Source organism: Strongylocentrotus purpuratus, unplaced genomic scaffold, assembly GCF_000002235.5.
Source record: "Strongylocentrotus purpuratus isolate Spur 01 unplaced genomic scaffold, Spur_5.0 spur5_scaffold_6, whole genome shotgun sequence".
In the NCBI taxonomy this organism is placed as follows: Eukaryota; Metazoa; Echinodermata; class Echinoidea; order Camarodonta; family Strongylocentrotidae; genus Strongylocentrotus; species Strongylocentrotus purpuratus.
In genome coordinates this window covers 1,993,164-2,017,129 of record NW_022145612.1, presented here as the reverse complement: position 1 = coordinate 2,017,129, position 23,966 = coordinate 1,993,164, and the positions used below count along the sequence as shown (strand labels likewise).

General features: G+C 36.1%; 3 protein-coding genes and 1 long non-coding RNA gene across 7 annotated transcripts in view; 1 reads left to right on the top strand and 3 right to left on the bottom strand.

Annotated features, from left to right (window-relative positions):
- The window catches only part of LOC578412 (ectopic P granules protein 5 homolog), a 41,257-nt gene extending 40,373 nt beyond the window's left edge, over nt 1–884 (bottom strand). Inside the window, exon 1 of one of the 2 annotated variants that reach the window (XM_030972633.1) lies at nt 715–884. In XM_030972633.1, the coding sequence (XP_030828493.1) occupies nt 715–756 (42 nt within the window). In that variant the 5' untranslated portion in view covers nt 757–884. The remainder of the gene's footprint in view (nt 1–714) is intronic. The other variant, XM_030972632.1, reaches the window with a different exon arrangement.
- A 3,822-nt stretch (nt 885–4,706) lies between these two features.
- LOC100887880 (carnosine N-methyltransferase) lies at nt 4,707–18,973 on the top strand. The gene is made up of 8 exons (XM_003724032.3): nt 4,707–4,912; nt 6,134–6,329; nt 13,595–13,761; nt 14,385–14,525; nt 15,080–15,258; nt 15,909–16,022; nt 16,404–16,507; nt 17,158–18,973. Exons 1-8 carry the CDS (start codon nt 4,731–4,733, stop codon nt 17,287–17,289), a joined length of 1,215 nt encoding a protein of 404 aa, XP_003724080.3. The 5' UTR covers nt 4,707–4,730; the 3' UTR covers nt 17,290–18,973.
- Nucleotides 6,883–9,588, bottom strand: LOC115919170. Its single transcript, XR_004061737.1, has 2 exons — nt 7,570–9,588; nt 6,883–6,950 (listed from the first exon to the last, which is right to left on the bottom strand). It is a non-coding gene; the product is annotated as an uncharacterized LOC115919170 (long non-coding RNA).
- On the bottom strand, nt 17,594–23,805 carry LOC757129 (transmembrane protein 267). Of its 3 annotated transcripts, none has more exons than XM_011685483.2 (3): nt 23,633–23,805; nt 21,419–21,749; nt 17,594–20,972 (listed from the first exon to the last, which is right to left on the bottom strand). In XM_011685483.2, exons 1-3 carry the CDS (start codon nt 23,719–23,721, stop codon nt 20,622–20,624), a joined length of 771 nt encoding a protein of 256 aa, XP_011683785.2. In that variant the 5' UTR covers nt 23,722–23,805; the 3' UTR covers nt 17,594–20,621. The 3 variants fall into 3 exon arrangements, with proteins under 3 accessions (XP_011683785.2, XP_030828107.1, XP_030828106.1); XM_030972247.1 differs by lacking the exon at nt 23,633–23,805 and adding an exon at nt 23,289–23,626; XM_030972246.1 differs by lacking the exon at nt 23,633–23,805 and adding an exon at nt 23,027–23,282.
- Nucleotides 23,806–23,966: the final 161 nt, after the last annotated feature.

The following is a 23,966-nucleotide window of genomic DNA, read 5'->3' as shown; positions in this document are numbered from 1 at the left end:
ATGAAACTTCCAAACATAGGGACCGTCATTTGGCTTCAGCTAAACTGTCACTAAGGCCAGAGAGAGTAGACAGTACACAGGGGAACTTTTTACTTATTGAATATTAAGAAGGACAGTTTCGCAACCACACCCCACACACAGCACAAAAGCACCGCACAAAGTATGAAGATATACTCCACTTAAGACTAAGAGGCCAGTAGGCGGTACTCAACTAGAAGAAGTTTCGTGAAGCTGCCTTGCGATGAAACCGGCAATCACACTCTAGTCTAACAGCACACACATAACCTCTTCTCACTACACCATACAACACTCTTTAGTCTCTGTACACTGTAATGTAGAAAGAAGAGTTCACTAGTTAACTCCAAAGTCATAATTTGCAAGGTTCGTCGGGTGTGGAACGGGTGAATACGCATAGTCTATCTAGATCTAGAATCTATACGTAGCCTTTTTTTTGTTCTTTTTACATCACTCTTAAATCATGCAGTGGTATGGGTGCTAATTAGGGCGAGGTCTAGGTGATATTAATAACATAACATCTTTCATATCATCACATGGCCCTTAATTTAAGGCTAAAACCACCCCCCCCCCCCCGCCCCCTCCACCTTTATACAGTCAACAGGTCAGGGCGGTCAAGCAAAGGGAATTTTCTGATTGATGACATGCCCGAGTCATATCAATTTTGTCTTGATTGAGAATATTATAGACCTAACTCACTTTTCTTTTCGTCCTCTTCTTGGGTCGAACAGCCTCTGCCATTGTGACAAAAATATCTAACAAACACAACAGCCGAGCTTACAAATCATGACTCTGGCTGTAGCGATTTGACACATCCACCGTCGAGGATCACTGATCTGTACTGTGGCAATGCACTAGAATAGGAGCGAAGATTCGCGTGACGATAGCTCATCTTGAGCGCAGAGCAGAGGTCATGTGATGTAAATAATTGTCGAAATGTTTAGTTTGAAGTGATGGAATCTCGTAAGAGACGACAATTTTGATGTGTGAATATTTTTTTTAAATAGATTTTGTGATTAGAACTCCTGTTAAATAATTAAAAATAATGAAAATGGAATTATATTACATATAAATGTGTCATATATAAGTGTCAGAATCTAATTATACGATCGGCAACAAAAAATACTGTAAACAAACTTGATAAGTCGGGGATTTCCCATTATCGCTGCCCGATCATCAAAGCCGCGTCAAAGGTGGTCGATCTTGTGTGTAAAAATAAAACCTGTCTATAAACGTCACACCAAGTGGAACAAAAAAGAAGAAGTTTGCTTTTTCTAGACATTCTACATCATGTATTTCTTCCTAGAGGAGACTTATATTCAGGTAACCGTCTTCTCTGGGCGGCGAGGTGATCTATTCATATTTGATATCTTCTAGTATCTTCTGATAACGAAATATTGAACATTCAAATCGGGGTACCCCCCCCCCCCCCCCTCACCCAGGGTCGGAAGGATCGCATTCATGTTCCCAAAATCAAAGTCTGGCCCGTATGTATTTATACACACCGGAGATATGCTCCCCCCCCCCCCCCCCATGACAAAACGGCATAACATACAATTTTTTTCAAAAAAATGCCCTTTTTTGGCTTTTGGTACTCAACACATCATATTACACATGTTAAACCATTTTTGTAATTTTTAAAGTGTCACTATTCATAATGTTCTTCTTATAAACCCATGACAAAGGAGCATAACATCAAAAAGCGCCGTGCACTGAAGCAGGATGCACTTTCAAGAGTGTGCAAGGAGACACTATATAGTAACCAATCAGAATGGACATTTCTGCATGAATGATCCTCACTCAAGTATTATCCTGGATACTGTGTACTTTCTTTACAACAATCCCAAATATAAAACCACATAAGTGGTGATTTATTGTTGTTGAAATTGACAACATTCAATGAATATGAATGAATAATACGGGTTTTGATTGATTTTGTCAATTTCATATAAAATCGTCAAATTTGTTTAAAAATCGTTCAAAATTGACATAGTTTTAGGCAAACACCTACACCCATGTTATTTGAAGACTTTAATTCAACATTTACATAATATTAAATATAAAAACTCATTAATTTTAACAGTGTCTTGCATTAATTCCTTTCTGTCAAAGTTTGTCCATTCATTGTTAAAGCAGTATCACAGTGAAATTCATGTTACCTGCCCCCCCCCCCCCCCCCCCCCCCCATGACAAAACATGCATAACAGACATTTTAAGCGTAAAATGCGAGATTTTCGAAAAAACTGATTGAGATTTTTCAATAAATTGATTGAGATTTTTCAAAAAAATGATTGAGATTTTTCAAAAAAATAATTGAATCTTGTATAACATGCCAAATGTCTATTCAGACAAGTAGAACCATAATGTATGCAGTCACAAAGTCTCTAAAGGCTTTTAATAGAAAACGTTTTGCCTTATATCTCATAAACTTCAAAATGTCTGTTGTACTGTTTTGTCATGGGGGGGGGCAGTATAATAGGGTGTTTATTTTTCATTACATGTAGATATCAAGGGGAAATTAATTATAAGGTGATATTGAGCAAAATTTAAAAATTATTGACGTGGTGGAAACAGCGTGATTTAATTTAAATGGGTAGAATTCAATTGATGAAAGTATATGCATATTCTAAATATGTAACATCACTAATGCCAGTTCCAGAGTAGGTATATGAAAAAATATGCTTTGATTTCTTGTGGAGAGGTAAAGATAAAATTAAAGGAAGTACAATGATTTTTTTTTTTAAGCACAAAGAATAGTGTGGATACAAAAGCTTGTAACAGGAACTCTTCGGAAAGTAATGGAAACAATACTTCAAATATTGAATGAGACCGATGGGAGGTTGGAGAGATACAGTAAATTCATGTTACCTAATTCTTTTTATCAGAATCTTATGAGAGCATGCATATGAAAGAATGTGTTAAAACGAAAGAGAGATACAGAGGGAATGAAATATATAATAATAATAATAATTTTCAGGACTCCCCAATCCCCCCCCCCCTCTCTCTCTCACACATGGTGCAACCGCAAGCCTACTGATAAGTAAACAACATATACAGCCCCTTATGAATGGAATCAAAATTATCAACCTTTAAGATAGTCAATTCACAGTGGCTTCAGTTTAGAACTTTAATGTATCGAGGGGGTGTTTTGGGTGTTCAGACACCACCCCCCCCCCCTGGCAAAAGGGCGGTTGTAAGACACTTCAGGTGTTTACAAATGGGGGAAAAAACAGGTTTTAAAAAAAGATGGTAAAGTCAATGCTTTCTTTAAAAAGAATTTTAAAAAATGAAAAAAGCCCTCCCCTGGTAACAACAAAATAATGCTCCTTACCCCCCCCCCTTAAAAAATCCTGGATACGCCCATGGTTTAGAATTTATGTTTTTAAAGAAAGTGTTCAAATTTGAAGATATAACTATAAAGATAGTATATAAGATACAAATTAAGAAGAATGTAGAAACAAAATCGGCAGGCTGCAAAAGTCACTTTGTAATATTTGTAGAAAGATATTTGTTCAACCAAAAATGTGTACCTTATAGTAAACTGCAAGAATTTCAGTCCAAAATGCCATGCATGATATTTTATATACAAATCATCATTTACATAGATTCAGGTTTCATTAAAATGGGTTGTGCTCTTTTTGCAATTTTTTTAAAAGAAACTTATGAACATGTAGTATTTGAATGTAATAACATAAAAGAAATCTGGGGGAAATGTGCCGATAGACTTAATTTACCAATTCTGAAGATATGATCCTGCATGGAAAGAAATTCATATAGGAATAGATGACAGTACATGCATGTTCCATAAAAACAGAGCAATTATTGAACCATATTTGGATTTATCAAATTTGTGATTTCCAAAGTAGAGAAAAGGGAAACCCTCCAAAAGCAAACGAAATATAGACTACTGGGAAAAAGAAATGAAGAATAAAAACTTTCATTGGAACAGTATACCCACCCTTTCAATTTATTTAATGAAATGGGAATCCTTGACAAGATTTTAATTTTTCTTTCTCCTTCTCAAGATACAATAAATATTTCTAGCCCCTTTTCTCTTCTCTACCCGTGCTTTTCCTTTCTTTTGTTTTTTGTTTTTTGTTCGTTCTGTGTGTGTGTATGTGTTTAAAAAAAAAAAAAAAATGTTAATACCGTTGTAGGCCTACTTGTTATCGTTTGTTATAGTGTTGTGTGGGGCGGGGGCAGTAGGTGTTTTTTTTTTTTTTTTTTTTTTTAATCCTTTTTCTTCTTTTATCTTAACCCTTTTTTTTTTATCTCTGAAGGAAATCTTGAACAAATGTTGTAGACAAGAAAAGAAATAATTGGAAATTTATATGCAAGCTGGTCGAGGACTGAAATTGTAAAAACTTTACTTGCGATTTGTTTAAAATGTGAAACTATAATTTTTTTTATGTGAATATAGTCTTCTGTAAATGTGTAACTTCATTTGCATTTGTATTTTTTTATGAAAATTCATTTGTAACCTTGTTTTGAAATATTAAGGTTCACTTGCAAATTTATTTATGTGAAGATTACTTGTAATTTTGAATAAAATGTTATAAATTATGTACAATTTTCTTTATGAGAGAGAGAATAAAACCTATGAAGGAAAAAAAAAATTGCAGCGCGCGCGCTCGCGATCCGTTCAGATGGGTAGTTCCAGCAGTTCATGGAGCTAGCTAACAACCGGAGGAGAATAATTATTTTTTGTATTAATAATGTCCAATGCTAGACGCCGTAGCTGTGACGATAAGAAGGGTGACTTGAGAGGCAATAAGAAGTCTAAAATGGCAGGAAAAGGAGCTGAAATAGCAGACACGGAACATAAAAACGTGTTAAATGAAGAAGATCTTGAGAGGCAACATTTTATGCGAATTCTAGCTGCATTTATGTATTACAAGTGAGTAGATATAGATCGTGGTCCCGTACGTAGGCTTACATGTTGGTCGGTGTAGCCACACCAGCTCGGTGTTGGTCAAAGAAGGGGGAGGGGAAGAGCTGGGACTCTAGGAGTAGGAGAGGTAGGTGATAATGTGAAATATGATAGTGATATCATATTAAATCTTATCACTCAGCCCCTAAGGCTAGGGGAAGGAGGAGAAGGAGAAGAAGAAGGAGGAGGAGGAGGAGGAGGAAGAGGAAGAAGAAGAAAAACTTCTAGGAGAAGAAGAAGGAGAAGGAGGAGGAGGAGGAGGAAAAAGAAGAAGAATAAGGAGGAAGAGGAAGAAGAAGAGGAAGGAGGAGGAGGAAGAAGAAGAAGAAGGAGAAGGAGGAGGAGGAGGAGGAGGAAGAAGAAGAAGGAGAAGGAGGAGGAGGAAAAAGAAGAAGAATAAGGAGGAAGAGGAAGAAGAAGAAGGAGGAGGAGAATAAGGAGGAAGAGGAAGAAGAAGAAGGAGGAGGAGGAGGAGGAGGAAAAAGAAGAAGAAGAAGGAGGAGGAGGAGGAGGAAGAAGAAGAAGAAGAGGAAGAGGAGGAGGAGGAGGAGGAGGAGGAAAAAGAAGAAGAAGAAGAAGAAGAAGAAGGAGGAGGAGGAGGAAGAAGAAGAAGAAGAAGAAGAAGAAGAAGAAGAAGAAGAAGAAGAAGAAGAAGAAGAAGAAGAAGAAGAAGAAGAAGAAGAAGAAGAAGAAGAAGAAGAAGAAGAAGAAGAAGAAGAAGAAGAAGAAGAAGAAGAAGAAGAAGAAGAAGAAGAAGAAGAAGAAGAAGAAGAAGAAGAAGAAGAGAAGAAGAAGAAGAAGAAGAAGAAGAAGAAGAAGAAGAAGAAGAAGAAGAAGAGGAGGAGGAGGAGGAGGAGGAGGAGGAGGAGGAGGAGGAGGAGAATACAATATTAGAACAAAAAGTGAGATATAGGAGGTATAGACCTCTCTAGGACTAGGTATATATTTAAGTTTACAAATTGACATTTTTGTGCAGCAAGCATTGAGACAAGCCTGCTGCATTTATGTAATTTCCTTTTATGAAAGGTTATTTCTCTCATACAGATGTTTTTAAATGTCACTATGTTTTGTCTCCATTTAGAGCAAAATGTTTTCATAGCTAGTGCTCCTTACTTAAAACTGGTTCGCATATCTTTGGAAGGGATAAATTATCGATCTCACAATCTCTCATATGTTGTCTTCTAACAGGAATTATGCTTCAAGTCGAGTTGATCAGGCACATGCATCCTTCAAATCTATTCCAAAGTATCATCAAGATCTGCTACCGGACTTCATCCCTCATCTCAAACAGATCAGACACTGCATCGATCATAACTTTGAAATCATCAAACTCATGCTAGATAGTACGAGGGATATGTTTGAGAACAGCTCAGAGATGATAAATGTGAGGTTTGAAGTTTGTAAGATATTTGGACATTGATTGTACTGAGGCAGAAACAATCTACTGTGATTGAAATTATAGATGTTTAGGACTATATTACTGGAACACAGTCTATCTTGTTCAGTTAAAAACATGAATAATGAGATGATTGTTCAAATAAGTTTGACATAAAATGAAATTTTCTCTTTTATAATTTACACAACAATATCTATTACATTTTCTACCATTCCATATAGATTCAGAAAGGTCTAAATTTTGATAACATATAAAGGTTAATTGTGGTACACAGTTAGACATGTAGATGCATTTTTCATTAGAAATCATTACATTAATGTATCAGCACTCAGCAGACATTTGAACTAATAATAACTATTGAATAATCTATGTGTATTGTATTGTTTAATTATATATAAATTACATTTCTAAGTATTGTTATAATACCTTGTTTTAGAAATATGACTTCATAAACGTAAAAAGACATACTATCCTGTAAAAGGAGTAGAAGCAAACTTAGCAGTGTTTCAGAGCAATCTATGATAAGTGTAGCGGAAGCATCTTTGACTTTGTTTATTGGTCTTTCTTTATTATTCCAATTCTCTTGTTGCTCCAAATGCTCCGTAAAAACTGCACAAATGAAAATAGGTCGAAGGGATCATAAATCAACTGTTCATAAATATACATATTATGCTTAGAGAAAACCTGGTGACTCGTATCAATAATATGCACCTTACAGCTAATTAACCCCTTGTTTGAACCTTTTCCTTATCTCACACATTAACTTGTACTGCATATAAACTAAATACAATTCTACCAGTACATGTATGCTTAATTGAACTAAGTCAGGCTTTCTGACATACATCCTTTGTATCACTTCTGTTCATAATTACAGCATGTATCTTTATAACTAAGCCATCTATTAATTATCAATATAAACTTGTATAAATCATATAACAACTTTCTCATATTATGCACCCTAAGTACTCATCTTAGTACATTGACTCAAACTAGGCAAATCTTTGTTTACATTCTTGCATACGTGTACCTTTCATTCGCATGCCGTAGTGTACATTACATAACAATAACATTCGGTATGTGAGCCGACCGTCTCGGCTACTGTGCAATGTAAGTTACATCCATGTAATGTACACAACGAATTAGGTGCGAATGAAAGGTACTTTATCATGGAATATCGCATCATTACTGCATTTATATACAACATTCATCACATATCATCATTACATACCTTCATTCTGCCTTCTTAAGTGCATCTAACTTCCATCTTACACAAGGATGCCTCCAATATCAATAGATTTCATCCACTGGAAACCAAAAAGGGTGTCATTTCTTTACACGAATTTAGTAGCCTCCAGATGGCGCTAAACATAAATATAATCAATCTACTTGATCGACTTAATAAAATGAATTCACATCGATCACTGAAACATGGCTCCTTTAAATTATTCTAAAAATTTACTAAACAATCGATTGACATTATCAAGGAATTACCTATCCCTTTTAACCTATTTACTGAATGTAGTTCAGCACTCTTTATGAAATTATTTGTTTATATCTCTGTCTTGAGATTAAATTTCAAAACTCACATAGGGCACATGATGCACTATCTCAAACCATCAAATAAAAATTCCCCAAATAGTATCAGCTTTAAAACACATTTACGTGGGAAATACCCGTTCTATCAGCATTACTGACTCGACTTGTATTAAATAAGTCCATACACAAGGTTTCTTCAACAGCTATATAACAAATGTATCTGGCTTGAACCAAACCTATACTGTGCTATTTACCTTACTGGATTTAACAAAATACCTCTAAATTCTTTAAACAGATTTTCGTCTCAATATGAGTCCAAATGCAATTACTGATAAACACTGTTTTCATGCTTTATCTAGAAATGTTATTTTACTAGTTTCACATTTACCGGTAATCTTAGTAGCTATGAGAAAACACAAAAAACATGGCTTATGTTTTCAAAGTAGAAATGTTCACATTTAAATAAATATCACTTCATGGTGAAAAATGCTATAAATGCAATATAACCACTATACTACCAACAAATATCTGGAATTTAGCAATTTTTAGCCAAAAAAAAAAATTAAAAAAAATAAATTCCCCTTTTTGGAATGTGATAGCCACTTAATCACATAAACATGGACATTTCAGTGGATTAGCATGATAAATCGATTCAGAGATTACTAGAACTGACCTGTGAAGAAATAAATGGTTATTAGACAAATACATAACAACACATGCATACATTTAAATGCATTGCAGTTTACAATGAAAGTTTTATGTCTTTATGGAAAATTTGTCCAATTGCAAATTTCACAGTTCAATTAGTCTCAATTCAGGCAGCAGAGTCTGTAATAAATGAATTTGTATAGTCTCACGTGCAGACCCTGAAGAAGCAAACAGCCTTCGTTCTAGACCGTTTCAAATAAACGTTTCTGGGGATAATGTAAATTAATTAGTCTTATCCACAGACCTGTTGTTTCAATAATTCCAGTCTTGACTAGAAATCTTAAGGTCTTGCTTAAATAACAAGTTTAACCCTAACTAAATGGATTCCCCGCGAAATTATCAAATGTCGGGTTCCTTGGCCGGGAATTCCTCTTGGTCTTCACGCGGTAACAGAAGCACCAGTTTGTGGATAGGACGCTCCAATTCTTGAAGAGGGTTCTTACGCTTACCGCTATTACATACTCTGGAGTCCCCCACAACGAGTTTCACTTTGCGAATGTGTCCATCTTCAGATGGAAAGACTCTGATAACACGTGCTAGTGGCCACTGGTTTCTGGGTGCATTCACGTCCTTCACAATGACAATGTCGCCGACTTCAGCTTCACGTTGTGGGTGAGTCCACTTCTGTCGGACTTGCAGGTTCTGAAGAAATTCCTTCTTCCAGCGATTCCAGAACCCCAGAACTTTATGAGATGCTGCACTCTTGGCTTGAAGAGCTGTGAAACGACGAAGTGCTTGAATGAATGAATCGTAGTCAAGCTCTAGATGACTATCTTTCTTGATTTGACGCCTTTTCTTTCTTTCAAGCAGACTCTGGTTCTTCTGGATAGATTTCAGGATCTGAATTTCATCTTCAGAGGCTTTCTTCTGATCGTGCTTTAGAATTTCAATCTCTGCTAGATGAAGATCCTGCACAGTAACACCCCCTTTGGTTGTTGGGTAGTCACTTGCTTTCTTATCACGCCTGTCTTTACAATGTACTCTATTAGCGGCGTCAGTTAATCTCATGTAAGTACATGTACATTGACCATACCCTGTTGTACTTGCATCTGCGAAGTGATGATACTGTACCGACTTCACGGCCTCGAATTCAGCAGGCTTGTAACATCTAGGGATAGAGAGTGATTGAAGTTCCAGTATGTCTATTCTCCATTTCTTCCATCTTTCTCGCAGAACATCTGGAAGCAGATCATCCCAGTCTGCTGTCAGCTTACACAATGTCTGGAGAATCTGCTTCCCTATAAGCATAACTGGTGCCAACAGTCCTAAGGGGTCATAAATAGACATGACTGTGGAAAGTATCCCTCGCCTGGTTAGGGGCTTGTCCTGAAGTGTGATTCTGAAGTTGAATGCATCGGATTTGACACACCCTTGTACACCAAGAGCTCGCTCTAGAGGTAAATCATCATGATGCAGGTTAATCTCTCTGACATTCTTTACCCTGTCTTCCTCTGGAACAGTCTTCAGTACCTCTCTTGAATTGACAGCTTGTGCTGCTCCTTCATCCTTTCTATCAAGGAAATCAGCTTCCATCAATCTCGTCACTCTTGCAGGGGTGATCTCCTCCTTTACTGATGTGTTATGAGCGAACAACACATCCTTGTTTACTGTCCTTAGCTCAGCAGGAATCTCACAGGCTGTCAATCGATGACTTACACCGACGGGATCATCCTCATAAGCATACTTGTGTTCATCTTCCTTCACAGTACCCACGATGCTCCATCCAAGGTCCGTCCTAAGACCATACGGACCATTATCATCAGCAGGAGGGATGACATCTCTTTGTATGAGTGCCCTTGCACAGTCATATCCAATCAATAAACCAACTTCACAACTTTGCAGGGGCATGAGATGATGTGAAATCTTGGATAAGTGAGGGATTCTCATTGCCATCTCTGGAGTAGGTATATGATCATGGTTTGCTGGTATAAACCGTCTGGTGTAGGTTGTCGGGAGAGCGAACCGTTGTTCTCCATCAAATGATCGGATGGTCAGACCCTCTATGCGTTCACTTGGTACTCTTTCATCCATAGCAGACATCGTTGAAAGAAGAAGACTGACAGGAACTCCATGCAGATTCATCACATCCTTGGTTTTCTCTAACATGAAAGTGGTATCAGATTGGGTGTCTAATAATGCATACACCATTCGCTCGTCTGATATGGTTGGATGAGATAACCAAACAGGAACTATCATAGTGCTCTTCATGGTGGTCAATCTACTAGTACCGGTAGGTTGCTGACTAAATGAAGCATGAGACCATGACGTCTGAGTTTCCATGGGTCTGTCTTCTACATTTGTCTCCGTCTTTGGTTCTGGTTTCTTCCTATCTTCATGTAGACAAGATGGATGTCGCCCTTGACAAATACTACAGGTACTTCTCCATCTACAATGCTTGGACATGTGGCCTGCCTTCAAGCATCCATAGCATAGACCTTTCTCTCTTATGTACCTTTTACGATCTGTCATGTCCTTTGATGCAAATTCACTGCATTCTTCTAGGAGGTGATCCTTCCTACACAGGTAGCAGGAGCGTTGAATATTTCTCCTCTCCCTCTGTCTCTTGTTGTCTGAATTGGAAGATCTGACATTGGTGTTGAGAGTTCTAACATCTGGTACAGGCTTGCCTTGATCAGATCTCCTATCCTTCAGGTGGTGTAGAGATGTGATTGGATAACATGCTATCTTAGCCTCTTCATCTATGAACCTCACAAATTCTTGAAAGGGAGGAAACTGTCCTTTCATCTCTGTCCATCCAATGACCTTACGTGACCATCTCACCACAAGCCAGTCTGGCAATTTGGCTAAGAGCTTCTGATTCTCCCTCTCATCGTTTAGGTGGTGTAGATTTCCAATCCTATCCATTGCAGTGACACATTGGTGAAGAAAATCAGCTAGCTTTCTTAGACCAAGTGCATCTTTCGAAGAAATCTTAGGCCATCTGTCTAGCTTGTCTCTGAAAGCATTTGCTATAATGAAAGAATCTCCATACCTCTGCTTAAGAGCTACCAGTGCTTCTAGATAAGCTCTCTCATCTCCAATGAGTGCATATCCTCTCACAAGTTCCAAGGGCTGGCCTTTGAGGTACTTCTGCAAGTAGAAGAAACGATCCATAGGCTGTATACCACTTTGTTCAATGAGAACATCAAATGCATGCTTCCATGCTGGGTAAGTCAATGGATCTCCTGCAAAGATTGCTGGTTCTGGTAAAGGAAGCCTCGTCATCCTCATCTGTTCAACCAGAAATCTCATCGTCTCAGCTTGAACGTTCTGCACACTGTCTAACTTGGGTTGACTAACTTGACTTACTGCTTCAACTTCTTCCTGGATTTCATTCACCTGGATGTCGTTCACCCAATCCTGGCAATCCTGTAGCTCCTGCGGTTCAACAGGAAGAGACTTCTTCGACTTCTTAGATGAAGTTCGAGATGAGGGTCTAAGGGCTATCAATACATCAAGAGTCTGTTTCATGATGTTGTTGTGTGCTGTTTCAACCTCATCTAGCTTGTCTTCACTGTTGTCTTCAACTTTCGCAGTTGCTCTAAGTGCAGCCAACTCTTCTTGGGTGTTTATCAGTTTGTCTACAGTACTTTGTAGAGCATCTCTGGTCTCCTGTACTGTCGACGCTTCGCTTTCATCACCAAGTAAAACTCGCAACTTGTTTGCGGTTCTATTCCAGGACTTAATGCAGCTGTCATACTCTTTGGATTTAATTTCCACTTGCCATTGTAGTCCTTTCTCTGTGGGCTTGGGTTCACGATGGGGTCTACTTTCACCTTCAGTGTCAGCCATGATGTAATAGCTCTCTTTCAGTTGTCGTGGAGACGTCTAGACGTAAATGAAGTTTTTACTGTAGCGGAAGCATCTTTGACTTTGTTTATTGGTCTTTCTTTATTATTCCAATTCTCTTGTTGCTCTAAATGCTCCGTAAAAACTGCACAAATGAAAATAGATCGAAGGGATCATAAATCAACTGTTCATAAATATACATATTATGCTTAGAGAAAACCTGGTGACTCGTATCAATAATATGCACCTTACAGCTAATTAACCCCTTGTTTGAACCTTTTCCTTATCTCACACATTAACTTGTACTGCATATAAACTAAATACAATTCTACCAGTACATGTATGCTTAATTGAACTAAGTCAGGCTTTCTGACATACATCCTTTGTATCACTTCTGTTCATAATTACAGCATGTATCTTTATAACTAAGCCATCTATTAATTATCAATATAAACTTGTATAAATCATATAACAACTTTCTCATATTATGCACCCTAAGTACTCATCTTAGTACATTGACTCAAACTAGGCAAATCTTTGTTTACATTCTTGCATACGTGTACCTTTCATTCGCATGCCGTAGTGTACATTACATAACAATAACATTCGGTATGTGAGCCGACCGTCTCGGCTACTGTGCAATGTAAGTTACATCCATGTAATGTACACAACGAATTAGGTGCGAATGAAAGGTACTTTATCATGGAATATCGCATCATTACTGCATTTATATACAACATTCATCACATATCATCATTACATACCTTCATTCTGCCTTCTTAAGTGCATCTAACTTCCATCTTACACAAGGATGCCTCCAATATCAATAGATTTCATCCACTGGAAACCAAAAAGGGTGTCATTTCTTTACACGAATTTAGTAGCCTCCAGATGGCGCTAAACATAAATATAATCAATCTACTTGATCGACTTAATAAAATGAATTCACATCGATCACTGAAACAATAAGTCATATAATTTTCCATACACATTCTTTATTCAGGCAAAATTTTGATTTCGGTTCTACAAAGGGGGGTACAATTTTCACAAAGTTTTTTTAATTGTTCAAACTTGACAGAAAAAGTTGCAAAAATATGATATATGGTAGTTGTGAGGCAGTCATGATTTTGGGACAAGGTAGGGGGGGGGGGGGTCACAGTGAACCTTGAGATAGTATAGGGTTAAAGATTGCTCCACACTATTCCATCTCTCTTTCATAGGATGAGGGTTCCGAGGCCAAAGCTGTGGTGAAGATGGACATGGAGAAAGTAGTGACCACCTTAAAGCAGTTCTTCCGAGATTGGAGCTCCGGTGGCAAGGAAGAGAGGGATGCATGTTATAAACCTATCATTGAAGAAATCAAACAGTTATACCCCAATCATAAATGGTAAGGATATTGGGGATATAGGTATTTGGTTTATGCTTTTGAAGTTTCTTTTGTTCATTATTTTGAAAGCACATCTATACACATTATTTCAAGTACCTGAAATCTCTTTTATGATTAATTTGATTATTATGTATGAATGATAAGATATTCACTATTATAAACAGGTTTGATTGACATTTCTTATATTAAGAATTATTAGGAAAATTAGAGGTGAGATAAAATCTAGATAACCTAGATTTCATCTGAAGTAACTGTTGTATACTTTAGCATTGTAACTCAGTAGACAACAGGATGACACCAGCCTCAAATAGTTCCTTGTTTATGGGAGAGATGTTTGAATTTTCTTTTTAACTCTGAGATTTTTCCTTAGTAATTTATATATTTTACAGTTCTTTTTACCAGCAGACTTTGTATCTACAGCCAAGTCACTCACTTCCCATTGTTTGTGTTTTTGCATAATCATATTGAATTATATATTTTATGAAACGTAAGTGGTTTTACCAAAGTCAAATTGTATCCAATGTAGTAAGCTCGTACATTTACATAAGTTTGTAAGGTTTTGATGCAATTCTGACTGCTACCTCTCATCAGCTCCTTACCCTCTCTTCTCTTTTCACATTCAGTAATGCAGATGGCGTGGATGTGTTGGTTCCTGGTGCAGGGTTAGGCAGGTTAGCCTTTGAGATAGCAAGCAATGGATACCGCTGTCAGGGCAATGAATTCAGTCTCTTCATGCTCATTGCTTCACACTTTGTTCTCAACAAGTAAGTGAATATAAACTACTTTGTGTTGTTGGTTGTAAGAATTGTTGAAGCCGTTATTTAAACAAAAAATATTCATAGTTTGAATTTGATTCCATTAAAGTTCAGTTTAAAATATTAAATGTTCTTTAAAGAGAAAAGAGCCTTTGGATTTTGGGCAGGATAGCTGTCATTACAAAAAAAGTTATATATATATATATTTTTGTTGTTGTTGTTGTAGTTGGGGGGGGGGGGGGGGGAGGGAAATCCCCCTCTCATCTGGCTATTACTTAGTGAAGAAAAGGCTATAACAAGAGTATATCATAATGAAATGAAGAAACAAAAGACTAGACATCCAATGAATTTTGTTTATATTTTTAAATGAGAATAGTTGTTTACAGGAATCTATATCATGTAGACCGTAGATTGCTGGAAATGGCTATTTTGCCATTCAACTTCAAATGTCTTTTGCCTGAATTAGAGATCATTATATTTTACAATAATGTGTAATATGCTTCAACAATAGTCTAAATCAGCTCATGAAAGACAACTGCTTATTTTTCTTTGTATACTTGCAGGTCCACAGAAACAGACATGTTTACCTTGTATCCATGGATACATGCATTTAGCAACAACAAATCATCAGCCAATCAGATCAGCCCAATCCACTTTCCTGATATCAACCCCATGCTCCTTTCCCCTGATGCACAGTTTTCTATGGTAGCTGGAGATTTCCTTGAAGTCTATACAGATGAAGGTTGGTATGCCAGGTTTAGGAAATCTTGTCCTGGCACATGTTCTAGGTTAAAGTTTACCAATCACCTACTAAATAATTTGTGCAGTTTACAATAGCTTAAATCAACCTCAAGAAAACTTAACCTGGCATTCTATGGGTTAACAATGAAAAAGCATGAAGAAAATAAAGGATACCATAAAACCTGATGTACAGGACCCAAATCGGACTCAGGTTTACGACCCTATTCTACTTGTAAAGCACATTGTTATTTTTTTTCGAGGATGAAGTGCGCTATATAAGTCTAGGTTATTATTATTATTATTACTTGGAGCACGTATGGGAGCATTGACTAATTTAGTCACTTGTTGCTCTTTTGTCTATTGAGCGGACTGCATTTGAACTTGCAATATCTCTGTATTGAAGTCATATTTGAAGTTGATATTTTGATATTATATATTGACATACAAAAATTGATTTATGATCTATGTATGCTAACATGTTATGTTTCCTTACGTCATAATACTAAGCACTGCAGTAGTTACTTCTGTTAACAGTTAACAGTTTAAACACAACTTCAGTATATGAAGTGCTTTAAAAAAAACAGTATGATGTAATATTTTCTGTTTATTTATTAATGTTCTTGAATAACTTTAAATTCTTTTTACTCTTAGCATCCTGGGACTGCGTAGCTACCTCATATTTCATAGATACAGCCAACAACATCCTGGCTTACATTGAGAAGATATACCATATCCTTAAACCTGGTGGACACTGGATTAATTTAGGTTGGTCAATCATTCAAACTAGCATGCATGAATCTGTGCTTTTGATAAATTAATCATTCACTGACAGTGCTAGTGTGGATATAAATGACATCAAGGAGATTTGTGTGGTTTTAATGTGCTACATATGAGGGTTTAACATGGTAGATATTGGAAACAGGTGCAAAGTTTTAAGTAATCTCTTTTTGTAACAGATGAAAAGACTTACTTTGGTCTATAGAATTTCCAAAACTATGTAATGACATCGACTTTGATGATGATAGTATTTTAGAGTTTGACACTATTACTGATTATCTTTCATGAAATTCAAATTTAATGTATGTACAATAGAAGATAATTATGATTAATGTGATTATCATTATGGTGACATTTTTCTTTGAACAGGTCCTCTACTTTATCACTTTGAAAATATGCCTAATCAGGATTCCATAGAAATCAGCTATGATGTTCTACGTAGAGTCATTCTGGATATGGGCTTTAAAATGCTGGTGAGTCAGTCATGATTTGATATAAAATTACTGGTATACATATGTTCAAGAAATTGATTTATTTTTTTAGATTAAAAAAATATATAAAGATGTTTGAAATGAAATAATTTCATAATCTGTATCATGTTTTATGTAGTATGTATATTTATGAAGTTTTTTTTTTTTTTTTTTTTTTTAAAATATAGAATTCTAGGTAAATTTGATTTACCTTCTGATTAGATAGGAATGTATTTAGACTTGGGGGTTTGTGTGGTATGGAGATATACATTAGACACCATTCACTCAATCAAGGCAAACAAATGGAAATGGCATAGTAAAATGGTATAGTATTATCAAATATTAACAAAATTTTAAGTATGTTGTACTTGCTATACGTACAGAAGATATCTCGTTATACAAAATCTGTATCACAATAAAATATCGCAACTGCCACTTCATTGCTGCAGTTAGATAATGGAAGTCAGAATTCTGAAAATATGAATGCCCCATCAAATATTATTTGGTCTGATACATGTAGTTTTCTTCCCGAGTACCCTACCAGTCTTGAACACATTGCATACTGGTACACGCATATCTATTGTTTCAGTGAGCCAGAGAGCTTTTCTTCATGTAGATTCTATTCTTGATTTTGTTTTGTTTTCATTCTTCAGAAAGAGAACACGTCAGTGAGATCAACATACATCCAAGATCCAGCATCCATGATGAGATACTCCTATGAATGTGCCTTCTTTGTCTGTCAAAAACCATCTTCATCTCAAGAAAGCATGCAGGAGCAATTATGACACACCTTCATCTCCTATTTATATGCCAAATATGCCACTAGTTGTCTTCAGATGTTTATATTTTTCTTTTACAATCATGTTATTTGGCTTTGTTTTTTGTGTGTAGTGGGTGTATGATAATTTTGGACTGTGAGAATGAATATATATATGAAATGAAATGAATTTGAGTTACTTGATTTGCAATAAATTTAAATGGATTTCACAGCTGATAACAATTAAGCCATTATACGATTGGAAATACAGTACCAGTTTTACTTCATTCCAAATTTTACCCCCTACATCAAATGAACATACATGGACTTTGTGACATTTAATATTGTATTTATTCAAACAAGATCAATAAAGGTGTGTGGATGATACAATGTCAACCTACATGTACATTCCTATGTATGGTTTGTATATCATACCAAGGGACCTCACATATAAAAAGCAACTTTCATCAGCCAGACTTTCTTCTTTACCAGTAATTGGATATCCCTGAAGCCTGTAGGTAGATTAGCAATAGTTACCGTAGTGGTACATTAAGACATTTCTGGAACTCAAAATGCATCATGTTGAAATCCTAATTGTATTGCATGAGATACAATATTGTATTAGGACATAGAGATGGGAAATATCTCTGCTATGTATTATGGAAACTATCATTGAGATACGTCAATGTTCACTGTCTGATATTACTAACAATTCATATGTTTAGAGCCAGAAGGGGATCAACTCTGTGTAGCATTGTATGAGTTATTAAACACCCACTGGCTCCAAACAGACAAATCATGTCTGTAACTTTACATGCCCGGCCGCTACATTTGGCTAAATTACCTTACCTGGAAAATCAAATTTAGAATCACATGTTATGTAATCAACCTATGATTTAATATTATTTTTAATAAATATTTTATTAGAAATCTGTAGATATACATCTAAGTTATTCAGTAAAAATATTGTAAATTCAGAATATGTTTGACTCAAGTAATAATTTTGAATAATTGACTTATTTTGTAAATATATTGTAAAATATGTCCTGTATCTTGGTTGAAAAAAAAAAGAAATTGGATAATTATGTACAATGAATTTCCGGTATTTTGATTATGATATATTATGAAAAGGGTAGTCATGATATCATGAAAACATAAAAGAGATTTCTGAAAAGATTGTAATTTCTACAATCATGGTTATTATCAAATCGAGGGAGAAAACAGACAACAGATTCTATGAAAGCTTTTATATTTGAATCTTTCCATTTCTCCCCAACATTTCTAAACAGATTTACACACAATTCATAACCAAACCTGAAGGAATAGTACCTTTGATTAGACCAGATCTAGAGATCTAGATTTAAAGAAATTGAAAATTAAATTTGAAAATTTCAAATCCATTTCAGTATTTAGTACATATGAATACGGTCATTTGCAATTTGTATTTGAAATAATATTGTAGAATGAAATGAATGACGGTGCATCGCTTTTGGCTTCATTTTGAATCTAAGAATAAGTGAAAATGAACTTTACAATGTTAATATTTAATTTCAAATTTCATATCAAATAATTGTAGATGAACTATTTTGTACAAATTAATTGAATTTAATGGATATGGTAGATTTCAAAATGGTTATTGGGTCTAATTTACCTGCTATAAATGAATGTAAACTTATATTTTGTAATAAATCTTGCATATATGCATTGTAACTTAACATCTGTATTTTGTTGTGTTTTGTATGCATGTATTGAGCATCATAGGATAATGGGCTGGCCCATAAGATACACCAATCACATTCCATCTATATAGCGCACTAGGAAAATTCCAGTGACGAGCAGAAAAAAGAGAGAATTGGATCGGTGGAGATTTGAGGAAAAAAAATCAGATGAAAGTAATGTTATTAGTTTTTTAAGTTGTAAACATCAAACACATATTGGTAACTGTGATGTATCTTTGGAGATCCTCTCTATATTGCTCTCTACAGAAAATGGCATAAATTTCCACCATGTCAATGAAGGAATATATCTTTTCCATATGTCACAGAGTTGTCAACTTGTGTTTAATTGATTTAAAAATAAAAATAAATAACTTCCTTATACTTCATGGAATTTGCTAAAACTTCCACTGATCTGGTTCTCTAATGTATATTGGATCTAGCTTCAAGGCATTGATCCTCATTACCAGGTCCTTCAGAGAGGACCTAAAGCCGTCAGTCCTCTGGTTACTTACTAACAAGCATTTATGCTTTCTAAGCAGTCGGGTAAAATAACCACCACTAAACCAAATATCACGATAGACTGGTCTCTCCCACTAGAATGAAGAGTTCCTTTTACTGGCAATGTTCACGTGGTATGTCCTTGGATAGCATGTGCCCATTGGTTTTTTAGTTTCAGATTACAATGATTTATAACAACTTCACAGTCCTGAAAATTCCCTATTCTGATTTTTAATAAATTTTAAATATATGAGCATTGGGGAATGAACTGATGTACAGGCTAAATGAAGATGTCATCAAGGTGGATGTAAGAATTCTGTTTTTTCATAAATGTATGTACATGTGGTTCTGGTTTGTCATGTTGTCTTTCCCTGTTACTTCACATTGGCGATATATGAAAAACCAGTTGAGGCATGAACTTCAAATTGTGTATGATAGGAAGCCCATGTTTTCACACCTAACATTTCACTTAAAATTCTCTAATGATCGATCTCCTCTTAAATCCTTATATCTTAAAGAGTAAGACAAGTGTGCCCCCAAAAATAACATCAAAATTAAAGTAAAAACAATGTCATGTTGTCAAAATACACCCATGTTGGAATGAAATAACACAATGTAGAACATTCTATTCCTACAAACTTGCACAGTTGAATTAATATGAAATGACACAAAACATTTTAAGGTTCAACAAATAATATTTTTTAAAGATATATTCCTTTAAAAACGTTAAATAAACTTTCCATATCAACTTTTCACAACATAAATAATACACAGTTTCAGCTATATTTAAACATGATTGCACTTTCCACTTTTTCTTAGCATATCCTTGTTTATTCAAAACTATTTTTGTTGACTCCATGGCTTCATTTATACTTTCCTATGCTTTGAGAAAGTACATTATTGCAGTTAACATATGTGACAATGAGAACAACGTGTTTGAAGCTTGTAGTTATTCCCTGCTGCTGATATCGTTTATTCTTTTCATGAAAATCCTAGTTTTGTTGTAGTAAAGCTTTGCAAGTCATCATGACTAAAATTCCACACAGATTGCACTCTTCAAACACACATAGGTTGCTTCCATGGATTTCTTTCCTGAGGCTGACATTGATTCTCTCTTTTGAGATCCTAGAGTAAAACTTGCACCTTATACATGCTGCACTCCTGTCACACTTGGAAGATGCTTGGAATCCACTGAAGGACCAGTCCAATAGTTTGTGACATTCATGAGAGATATCACCAAGTACGGAATAACAACAATTAGAGTAATATATAACCAGTAAGGTAGCGGTGATGTGCTTCCCCAGGGCCACAACCAAAGTCCTCTCCTTGCTGCATCCCGTATGTGGTGAGAGAACCAAGCAACAAACAAGATGAGTGGTAAACGACGTATCCTTTGGAGTTTGAAGAGTCTTACAATGAGGAGAAGGAAGAGACAGATTACTGGGATGAGTGTGGTTGCATGGCACGGAGGTCTCGATTTTAGGGATAATGCATTCTGAAATTAAAAAAAAAAAATATGAAAACATTGATAATTGGAAGGAGGTGATGTATATATTGAAAAAAGTAACATGTAAAGCAAAATTAAAATAAATAGAACATATACACAATAAAAGCAATATACTTTTGTACAGGCTATCATGAGGAAAAAAAGCTGAGTACTTACATTCTTTTAATATAATTTGGGTTATTGTTTTTACCTTTCACTTAAGTGGTTTGCAATGGTTATCAACCAAACTCCAAATTGATTACATACAGGCAAATATGATTCAATAAAAACAAATGTATCTAGCAAACAGCTCTATGTACAATCAGGTTATGTTACCAAAGCAGTTTTTTTTAAATTGTGATTGAAAAAATAGTCTAAGCCCCCATTCCTAAAGTGTCTAAACCTGTAGATCAGTCATGCATTTATCAAAATCTAATTTCAAGTTACAGTCCCACCTGTAATTTAACAGTTCCAGCTGCTGCAAAATGATCAAGATCTACCAAGGAAGATAAGACACCACAGAGAAGAATTTCCCAAAGAAAGGGTTCCCTCACTAATGTTCCAAGGGGTAATAAGGTTGGGTTGACGACCACTGCCCAGGATAGGAGACCAACTAGGCCATGGGTTCCATTGTCTATGAGAGCTCTACGCAAGTTAGATGATATGATGGTGGCACACGTCAGTAGAAAATCTCCCAGAATACATATCATCGCCAAGGTGACAGTGAGGAAGAGCCTTCCCCGTGTTAAAACAGTAAGTATTTTGTCCATCGCAGCCGTGATCGTCCTGAAAAAAATGAAAAATACTGTAAGATAAGACATTTGGAGGACCAATTATTGTTGAGAGCCATAAGGGCTGCAGCTCTTTGTTAAAATATTTGAGATGACGCTTTACTGGCTCTGAACAGATTATGTCCTCTTTTAATAGTATTTATCAGTATCTGACGAATGTCAAGATTTCTTGGTACCTTTTTTTAAAATCTAATGTTCCAATCAATAACTATGATTAACAAAACGTCATTTGCACAACCATCAGATGCGATTATCTACCTGGGCAGCTTTTCATGAACCATCAGAAGTACAAGTTCACCGACATCCCATTGAAACATGTGTATTTTACTTAACACACGTTTCAATGGAACTTTGGTGAACTCATTTCGTGAAACAATGTCCTGGCTACAGGAATTAGAGCCTCCCTTTGAGTGCTGGGGGAGGGGGGGGGGGGGGGCACATGTGTGAAAATAATTTGCATGGATATTATCAGATCATCCTTGTACCTTACCCCCAACCCAAAATGACCAAGAATCATGTTTACCCCAAACCATGACATGCCTACTTTTCAGAGATTCGATCTGTAACATTTTATCATCCATAAGTTTTAGGTACAATTATGAAAACGGTACGTAATGTGACTCAAATTACGGCACGCGCACACGCATGCATACTACTGAACAGATTTACAGTACATGTACGGCATGGCTTTCCATCAGCAGTAAATAACAGAATAATAGGTGCGGCGCAGACCGGAGCTGGGGCACTCCAGCAAAGCATAGAGAGTCAATGCTATCGCGTATTGACCTCTAGCACTGCATGCTTGCTGTAAGGAAGATATTATTATGCCCATACACAAATATACACACCACACAAAATCGCATAGACTGTACACAATCATGTCGATGCAGCTGTAAGCAAAGTTTGACACTAGACTTACAATTTGAATTTTTAAATTATTCTTTTTAACATCAGTAAGTTAAAAAAAATGTATTTTACTGCTATTGAGGTGTCATCAATCGTCACAAAAGTACCGATTTTGAGTGAAATCAGTTGAGTTTTGTACAGTGGTGTTTGAAATGTTGAGAATCAAAAGCACAGCTTTTAATACACAGCCAGGATAGTGATGCTCCTATGTGTGAGCTGGGGGTGTGTCAGGTATTTTCTAGGAGGCCCTTTAATTCACAATTTTTTTTTTTTTTAGCGGACCTCTTGTCGCTAGCAGCAGATACAATGAGTGATGCAAAAATCCCCAGTCTCTGAGTCTGTGTCTTACTGAGTTGAATGTATTACCTGTGTCAGATCATGTTGTAAGTGTAGACTGTAGTGTAATGTGCCGAGGTGGAATGGGAAGCAAACATGGGCAGTACCAGTAGTTAAACAGGCACTTTCCGGTATCCTTATTTTAGTGAAAACAAAAGGAGGTCAACACATAATAATCACTCCACTGTATTATCTGAATTTCTGACATTCCTCTGAGCTGAGACTGAGTGTACGTACTGTACTGGCACTGGTCACAATCAAACAAAAAAGGTATTAAGAAAAGGGAACGTACCTTAATTTCACCAATTAATAAGAATTTGATTGCGGGAAAGAACAGTGCTATGATGTCTCTCAGCTCAATACTTGATACTTGTATTGATTTCTTTACTCCTGGGACATTGTGCAGTCAAGATCTGGCTATACCTCTTGACGGTTGCCCCTTTTGCCTCTTGGCCTTGGCCTCGGCCTCTGGCACTGCCTCCAGCTCCCCTGACTTATATCAGGTAAAACTAATGAGAATAATTAAACTGACCACAGTACAAGATAGATCTGGAAGCTCGACTGCTGAATCAGCTAATTCTTCCAGTATTTGCGGTAAAGCTAAGGTAAAGATAATCAATTACACTTTCGACCTACATCGTTTTAGACTTAGCTTGGCAGGCATCTCTCGCTTCGAGTTGCAGCAGATCGACCAATGCATATCTCGCGATACGTACACAAAGCATGATACACTCACTACATGTACAATTATACACGTTACACTCATGCACAACATGTAATACACCAGTGTGCAGCCATAACTGTTCGATTACGTAGTTGGGGAAAGTACCTAACTGTAGTCTTTTAAGAAAAAGCAATTCGAATTAAGAAACGCGGTAATTAATTTTTAAAGAAATATAATGTTTATAAAAATGAATATAGTATTTTGTTAATTTTATATAGATTGAAAATAATATTGAATGACTTATTA

Bases quoted from the DNA above. Each gene is read 5' to 3' on its own strand.
- LOC100887880 (XM_003724032.3), top strand. From the start codon at position 4,731: ATGTCCAATGCTAGACGCCGTAGCTGTGACGATAAGAAGGGTGACTTG. The intron at 4,913-6,133 runs GTGAGTAGATAT...GTCTTCTAACAG, and splicing joins GCTGCATTTATGTATTACAA to GAATTATGCTTCAAGTCGAG. The intron at 13,762-14,384 runs GTAAGGATATTG...TTTCACATTCAG, and splicing joins TTATACCCCAATCATAAATG to TAATGCAGATGGCGTGGATG.
- LOC757129 (XM_011685483.2), bottom strand. From the start codon at position 23,721: ATGCTTTGTGTACGTATCGCGAGATATGCATTGGTCGATCTGCTGCAA. The intron at 21,750-23,632 runs GTAGGTCGAAAG...CATTTTTTTCAG, and splicing joins CAAGCTAAGTCTAAAACGAT to GACGATCACGGCTGCGATGG. The intron at 20,973-21,418 runs GTGGGACTGTAA...TTTTAATTTCAG, and splicing joins CTGGAACTGTTAAATTACAG to AATGCATTATCCCTAAAATC.